At 34.8% G+C, this 8666-nt stretch overlaps 1 protein-coding gene across 1 annotated transcript; it reads left to right on the plus strand.

Moving 5' to 3' along the window:
• Positions 1-806: 806 nt before the first annotated feature.
• Positions 807-5156, plus strand: LOC101890810 (uncharacterized). Its single transcript, XM_005176840.4, has 3 exons — positions 807-1179; positions 4140-4345; positions 4420-5156. The coding sequence occupies exons 1-3, from the start codon at positions 938-940 to the stop codon at positions 4758-4760; spliced, it is 789 nt and encodes a 262-aa protein (XP_005176897.1). The 5' UTR covers positions 807-937; the 3' UTR covers positions 4761-5156.
• Positions 5157-8666: the final 3510 nt, after the last annotated feature.

The raw sequence follows: 8666 nt of genomic DNA on the forward strand, positions 1-8666 counted from the left end.
CTCAATTTCAATTATATTCCACTCGCATGGGAACTGAGTTGGCATCTGATATCAGAGATCTCCTCATCACATTTAGCTGGCAAATGAAAACGAAATTCAAAAAGAGGCCGACTTTCTTATTATGCGTACGCATGGCTTGTAAACATTTTAGATAACCCGACTGGCTAAGCAGCTTGGCAGACAATCGTAAGTCAGTCTTATGACCGTGCTATTTTTCGCTTGATGATTGATATTTTTGTGAGTGTGTATGTGTGTGAATGAGTAAGCAGCGCATGAAAGTAAACGAGTACGTCCGTTGTTTTTTTATGATCTTCAAAAAAAAAATGTCGTGCTCTTTACGGCATCGTGTGTAGTTGTTGCTATTGATTATTTACAACTTTACTGGGATGTTGGTTGTTTTGTGTGTTTGTTTTGTTGTGGTGCTTTCTGCAGAGAGCGAAAAAAGTGTTATTTCCTCTGCTTGCCAAGGGAATGAATGACGGAAGAAAAAAGGTAAACTCAATGAGATTGAATCCCAATTTGGCAGCTTCGTTGGCTGCTGCTGCTGCTGTGCATGCTCAGTTTACACACTGCCTTATTTACCCTCTCTGTTAAAAATAAGTAATTTGCCATTGCTGTTGTTGTTGCTGCTATTTTTGCTCCAACGCAAGACAGAAAAAAAAACCTAAAACAATGTTTGCTTTTGTGAATTATTTTGTAATGGCTTCAATTTTTTGGTTAAACTCTGAAAATTTTGTGAGTTTTGACTGCTTGGCCGCTGCAGAAAAAAGAAAACCTCTTTACCGTATATAAAGCAGCTGCTCTCAAGAAGTTGACATCAAAAGCATCTTAACCATCATTAGTGTTGCACGCAACCATCGAACTTACCGAAAAAAGATCAGCAGCCTTCAAAGGATTACATAATTCGTGTCGTGTAAAAATAAAACAAATTTAGAAAATGAAAGTATTCGCCATCGCCACCGTTTGCCTGGTCGTCGCCAGCTGTGCCTGGGCCGCTCCCAGTGTACAAGATAATAAAATCGAAAGTGATTCGACCTTTACTCGTGCTGCCCGCTATTTGGGTTCTTGTCTGGAAAGTGACGATATGACCACCTGTTTGGCCGTTAAGGGCATTACGGCCCTTAATCGTGCTGCCCGCAGCAATAACATCGAATTGATCAATGGTGTTACATTCAAGAGGTGTGTGTAAAAGAAAATTGCAAAAAAAAAAATTAAATCTATTCTAAATGAAAGAAAATTGATAAAGAAACATTTCTAAGGAACGAAGAAAAAAAAACAGTGACATTAAAATGAAAATTATGAAATGAAATTGAAAAGAAAAGACAAACTAATATTTAGTGTCAAAAAGCATTAAAAGCTGGAAAATATTCAAACAAAAACGTTTAAAATAGGAAATGCCTGCATATATAATTTTAATATTTAAATAAGTAGTAATGTGATATTCCTAACCACCATCCGCAGTGAAGTTGTACAGGAGAAATAGACCACATGAGATTTGGAAGAAATATTTCTCTTGAACCCCTTATTTTGATCCCATTCACTTTTCATCAATGGTAGCGCCTTTTTAAAATGCTATTTCGTTCAAATTAAAAACTGATCCCAATCTCATAATTACAGAACTCATTTCACACCCGTCAAGCCAACATAAAGTCTTATACTTTGTATATTATTGCTTTGTTTTAAACAGCCGATGGAAAAATCAGTTTTTTGGTCCTTCGTTTTGACCTTTAATGTGCGGAAAAGTTTCAATTGAAATTTGTCTAGATGTACTTTCTCTTATATTATAATAAATTACCTAATCTTCTTAGGTTTAGTTGTCTCCGTGGACACACTTCTCAAGCAATAGCTGAGCATTAACCTGTTATTTGATGTTTCGTCTGTGTCATGCTTGAGTTTTGTACAAGCCATTTTTGAATTCTTGAGATATTGGTAATTTCTAAAGTTTTTGATCAGTTCTCGGATATCTGGTTAATTTTTCGAGATATCCAGCTTAAGTTTGTAAATTTGCCGGAGTTTCTAGCGAGCCAGTGTATCTTTTTTATTTTTTTTTTTTTTTGACCTTTAACAAAAAATTATATTTTTCGATATCGTCCAATCAACTGAAAATCTATTGTCGATTGTGTATTTTTATACCAAGTCGATGTTTTTCTTTCTTTCTTTCTTTCTGACACACTTTTGCAGAATTATTGGTTTTACCCCTTTTTTTGGAAAAAAATATATCCCAAATTCTAGCACTTATGGCGTGTGATCTTTAAAATCATAAGACAGCTTAAATACAATAATACAAAATACAATACCTATTTTTTTTCAGTATTTATATAACGTCATTCTAATATTAGATATTAAAATGACTTCAGTTCTTGGAAGGTTCAAAGTGTCAAGTATTAATATTACATAGTCTGCTTTACATTTTTTTAAATTTTATTGAATGAAAGCAAAAAATGTCGGAAATGGCATCAAGTTTTAAAATAAGTTTAGATTTGTTCGAATTGGTCACCTTTGGCACGATTATGACCTTCAAACGGCCAATGAAACCGTCATACGCTGTCCGAATGTTCCTCTGCGGTATTTTGACCCATTCCCGGCGAAGCGCTTGCTTAAGGTGATCGACACTTTGGTATTTTTTATTGCCAACCCTGTTTTCCAAAATACTCCAGACACAATAGTCCAACGGAAATGAAGCGAGGAACCTCATTTTGTAACCATTGTTGGAATGTCCAAGGTCTGCGGCAAAACACCCTCCAGAATATTTTCGTGATACTATTCGGCATATATTCTGATGCAACGGTCGGTTAATACGAGAGGAGAACGACCATCGGCTGTTATGGCTGCCCACACCATCACCATGGCCGGTGCTTGAGTTCTGGTGGCCAACCGAAGGTGCACATTTTCAGCTGACCTCTTTGGCAAGTAAACACGATCATTTTGTTTGTTTACAAACTGCTGGACAACGAATGCTTTGTCATCGGAGAAAACCAAATTCGGCAGCTCACCTCTTTTAAAACTGCCCGTCAAAAACTGTAACATCGATATTATCTTAAGCCGACTTAGGCTTAGACTTTTTGTTGTCTAGTCTATATGTCGATATTTGATCGACATTTGATATTTGGAGAAAACTCTTAAAGTCGAAGTCCTCATTTATTTGTGGTAAAAATGGCAATGAGGACCTGTCATAATCACAAAATTAAATCGAAAAGATTTTAATTTTAGTACGAACCAAAAATTGTGTAACGAAAAGAGTAAAAGTCAATTTATGCAATCGATTTTCTGCATTGAAAAATCTGTATTTCGGAGTAAATTTTTATTTATTTATTTATTTATTTATTTATTTTTTTTTTTTTTTTGTAGAAATCAGGAAGTCGATATTCGATACGATTATATAATCCAAGTTTTTATGGGATTTTTTAGATCGAAATCGAGTTAAAACCGGTATTTGACCGAAAAGTCGAATTTTTTGTTAATCCCAAAATTAAAATTATTAAAAGGCGATGTTTTCAGCCGAATTTTTCTGTATGAACAAGTCTTAATATCGGAGACAATTAGTACTTCTTCTAAACATATCAAAGTCGAATTTTCGTAATCGATTTGGCATATTGTGATGATAAATGTTTGATATTTTTTTATTTGGCCCAAAAAATATGCAATAATTAAAGCAATACCACAAAAAGACTGTTCTCACCATCAGTTTAAAAAACTTGGCCTCAAAAATCTTAAATCGAAATCCACTGCTGTTGGTTTGGAAATCAAAAATCAGTCCAATCCATCAATAACCTTAATTTAATTTTTTCTTTTCACATTCTTAATAGTTCTTATTCAAGCTGTAAATTTTCTATCCTGACAAATGACATTGGATGGTGGAACTTATACCAAATGTTCCAAGTTTTCACAGATTTGATTAGTAAATATTGTCAATTTTTAGAATACATCCATATCAATAAAGCCAAGATTTTTCATTTGTCCAACATTAATTTTGACCTCTGATTTCTTCTTTCTCATAATTTTTTGTAACTATTTGCAAAAGAAATCAAAACGTTTCCAATTTCGCACAATATTTCAGATATCTTTTGTAATATTTCCAATATTTCAATTATTTTGAAACTTAAACTAAATTCCATTGTTTTCCTTCATTCATTAAACAGAGATCCTGCCACTCCTGTTCAACGTGCCGGACGTGCCATGAGCGAAAATGATGTCTACTCCCAATTGCCCGAAGATTCTGATGAACGCGCTGGTCGTTTGGTTGATATGGCCGTGGAAAGTGCTACTGATTTCTTGGGCTCCCACAACTTGGAAGTTAAGGTACCTGCTGAAGCTACCCAAGAAATTGCCCGTGCTTTGGATGAAGGTAAAATAAACTAGCACTTAACTCCCTATATCTTCAATCTACAAAAATATATATATTTTTCTATAATTATATAGGTCGTGGCAAATTGAAGAAAATGATTGGACCCATTGCCTTGGCCATCGGTGCTAAAGTTTTCGCCATTGTACCCCTCTTGTTGGGCGGTTTGGCTCTGTTGACCACCAAGGCCATCATTGTTGCCAAAATCGCTTTGTTCTTGGCTCTTTTGTTAGGCGGCTCCAAATTGTTCGGTAGCAAATTGGGTGGTTCCTTGGGCGGTGGCTATAGCAACAATGTTGGTTGGTCTGGTGCCTCCACCGGTGGCTGGTCATCGGGTGCATCATCTGCCTACCCTTACGCTCGCAGCATGAATGATGCCCAAGAATTGGCCTATGCCGGACAAGTAAATGAACAATAGATCGTTGCAACGCGGCGACTTTTATTGTAAAGCCAAGCATTTACATGCCAAAAATGTGCCTTTTTCGATTTTGTGACCCCCTATTGGGGAAATCGAAAAGTACCATTATGGTCTTAGTTTGTAGTAATTTATTGAAAAAAAAGACAACACAAATTAATTTATTTTAATTTATTGAAAACGAATACGCTGAATAAATAAGAATAATAATGAAAAAATAAGTAAATATTTGTTATTTTTGTTAACATTCACTGACGCCCAATCACCCGTAATCGAAAATATGTGACATTCTAGTTCATTCCATGAAACGAAAACACCTCACTTAATTACCAATAGCTGTTACACCTAAATTATTTATTTAACATTATTTGTACAAATCATAGATGAAACAATCAAAATGAACAATAATTTTTCTAATTGTTATTTGTTTTTCATTTATATTTTTCGTACTTCGGGGACAAAGAGCCAGCTGTAGCTTCAAATAAGGCAAGCATTCAGATGTTATGAAAGCGAGGGCCTAAAATTCGCAGTGCCAGGCATATAATTACAAGTAAAAAAGCAGTAAGTTCGGCCGGGCCGAACTTTGAATACCCTCCACCATTTGGAACGAATTAGACAATTTTCAAAAAAAAAAAAAAAAATAAATAAAATCCATTAAAAATTCTTTTAAAATCTTTAAAATATCTAATATAAGAAGGTGCCGATATGTGGGGATATACGATATTGTGGACTTATAAAGACAAATCTATGTCTGCGTGTAAAGTACTCACAAGGAACTCCTTGTGTGGATTTCCAAAACACCGAATATCGCGAGGTATCGTTATATGGGAGCCATATGTTATCGTTAACCTATATAGAGAATTCTCTGTCGGGGGGTAAAGTGCTCACAAAGAACCCCTTGTGTACAAAGAACCCCTTGTGACCATTCCGTTGAAAAATATGGCTAAAAACATCAAAATACCGAATATCGGGGGTACCGTTATATGAGGGCTACACGATATCGTGGACCTTTACAGATAATTCTCTGCAGAGGTATAAAGTACCTACAAGGAACTCCTTTTGTGGATTTTCAGACAATTCCGATGAAAAATGTGGGTAAAATCATAAAAATAAAAATAAAAACGATAAAGCCCATCTTCGAACTTGACCTGCCTGCAGACAAAAGAGAGATCTGTGCAAAATTTTAGCTTTCTATCTTAATTCGTTTAGACTGTAGCGTTATTAAAACAGACGGACGGACAGGGCAAAATCGTCGTAGAATTTTACGCTGATCAAGAATATATATACTTTGTTGGGTCTAAAATGATTATTTCGATGAGTTACAAACGGAATGACGAACTTAATATACCCTCCATACCTTTTTTGGTGGAGGGTATAAAAATAGTAATGAATAGTAAACTTACACTTTGCACGATTGGATTGCTTTTGTTTGTGCGCAAATGCTCAAATAAGGAAACACTTAGACATGATGGCAGAAAATAAGAAACATAGGAAAATAAAACCCTCGTATAAAAACCTAGAAAGTAACAAACTGGTTTATAAATGGAACCTTAAATTTAAGATCTCTTTTAGTAGCATTGAATTCGAAGGTCTAATTCCAACCGAGATTTGGACGTCGCAATATATTTTTCAATTTTATACCCTCCACCATACTATGGAGGGTATATTAATTTTGTCTTTCCGTTTGTAACGCCGACTATATGATACCCTACACCACTATGCGTATTTAGTAGAGCTCCCGTAGCAAAATAATTTATTTCAAGGATATCATACCACCTATGAACATTTTGCTTTAGAGTAGTTATAATTTGCTATAGTGAGTATGATATCACTTGACGAAGAATTATAATAAAAAAAATACACAGGGTGCGATGAAAAAACTGCAATCAAATTCAGACCGCTGTCATTTCTAAGCCACTCGTCCGACAACTGTTAAAATTATTTCAGTGTCAACTCATTACATTATTTACAAGCGTACAAAAGCAATTTTCCAGAAAAAAATTATTCGTGATGGAATTCATGCGTGATAGTGTGATTTCTTTATATAACATCACAAGTGGCTATAGTTAGAGCACTCCATCATTTAAATGTGAATAAATCTTTTGTGTCTCGTACCATCGCCCATTAGTGTGATACTGGTAGCGCAGCAACATCAGCAGAAATGGTTCGAAAAGAAACGACTTGATCGAAACCCGCGTCGCAATGGCGGGAAAATGGTTCGTGACCTGAACATATCGCAATATTCCATTCGCCAAATATTGAAAAATGAACTCGGGGTAGAGCCATTAAAACTCCAAAAGTGCAAGATCTTACACCGCAACAGAGAGAAAACAGACTCAAAAGAGCTAAAGAGTTGCTTCGATTGGCCGAAAGTGGTGAACTGCCGAATATGGTTTTCTGGTTATTCTGGAATGGTTACAAAATGAGGTTCCTCGCTTCATTTCCAGTGCACAATGGCCACCAAAATCTCCGCATACCAATCCGTTGGACTATTGTGTCTGGAGTATTGTGGAAAGCAAGGTTGGCACTAAAAAATACCAAAGTACCTCAAGCAAGCGCTGGGCCAAAATTCCACAAAACAACATTCGAGCAGCGTGTGACGGTTTCATTGGCCGTTTGAAGCCCATAATTCGTGCCAAAGGTTACCAATTCGAACAAATCCAAATTTATTCTAAAATTTGATACTTCCGAAATTTTTTACTTTTATACAATAAAATTTAAAAATAAAGTAAAAATTATGGCGTTTGACTTTAATACGACTAAAAGTGCCTTATTGAAATAACGGTTTTAAGTACTAGGTTTCTTTGGACCAAATACGTTTTAGTTTGTTGGCTCGTATGTCTGTCTGGCTTATGCGCACGAGTATCCGATTTGATCTAAACTAGGAACAATGTAATCTATATATATAAAAGAAAGTTGTGTTAGTTACTACGCTTATAACTTAAGAACCGCTGGACTGATTTTAACGATTCATACAAATTCGGAATTGTCTCCTCTCCGAAAAGGATAATATCCAAAAAAATCGCGTAAAAATGTGATATATTAACATTTTTATTTTGACTTTTGAAATGTACAATAGTAATGTTTTATTTTGCATGATTTTTTTCCATTTTGACTTACTTTTTTCTAATGTACATTTGTAGTGTTTTTTATATTTTACTTTTTAATTCGAATATTAATACCAATTTATTTAATTAACATGGAAGTGTAGAACCGAATTATGTGGTGGCGGATCGGAATAGATGATATCGAAATAATTTAACGCGGTCACACCAAAGTTAGAAGATAATAACCTTTTCAAAATCGCTAAAAAAAATTACGAAAAAAGAGATCTCATTACAAAAATTCTCAAAACGGGAAAATATCGAAAAAAAATGTCCAATGGAATTGAATTTTAAAATAAAAGTACATACTATTGACAAACTTTGTAAGGATCTTTAAACAGTTGCTGTAAAAAATCAGCGAACAAGTTGAAGTTTTTTTCAATTTGTTGTTATTCTTTTGTCATTTTTTTTCAATTTGTATTATCATATTGAATTCAGTGGATTTTTTGTGAACGAAATAAAGAATAATTTTTCACTATATACAATTTTTCACCAAAAAATGAAATAAGTGCGAAATACGATTGTAACTAAGATCTAACTTTCAACTCCAGGGCCTACATCGTGCATCAGCTGGAAGATGCGCAGACATTTAAACAAACAAAAATGACCGAAAAAGACTAATGGGGCTCATTTCAAAGCGTGGACCTACTTCTTTCATGTGACAATAATCCGTCCAATGAGAGCTCAAAATGCAAAAATTTTTGGGACTACAATCAGTAAAGTACCAAATATAAAGGGTGCAAAATAGTAAAGCGAATGGGACTTTTAGTAAGAAAAGGATTTCTATCCTTCCAAAAATTCTTCC

The sequence above is a fragment of the Musca domestica genome, unplaced genomic scaffold, assembly GCF_030504385.1.
Source record: "Musca domestica strain aabys unplaced genomic scaffold, Musca_domestica.polishedcontigs.V.1.1 1, whole genome shotgun sequence".
Taxonomy (NCBI): Eukaryota; Metazoa; Arthropoda; class Insecta; order Diptera; family Muscidae; genus Musca; species Musca domestica.

What these genes read in the sequence shown, in the direction of transcription:
- LOC101890810 (XM_005176840.4), top strand. Translation starts at nt 938, where the DNA reads ATGAAAGTATTCGCCATCGCCACCGTTTGCCTGGTCGTCGCCAGCTGT. An exon ending in AATGGTGTTACATTCAAGAG is followed by an intron (nt 1,180 to 4,139) that starts GTGTGTGTAAAA and finishes TTCATTAAACAG; the next exon opens with AGATCCTGCCACTCCTGTTC. An exon ending in TGCCCGTGCTTTGGATGAAG is followed by an intron (nt 4,346 to 4,419) that starts GTAAAATAAACT and finishes ATAATTATATAG; the next exon opens with GTCGTGGCAAATTGAAGAAA.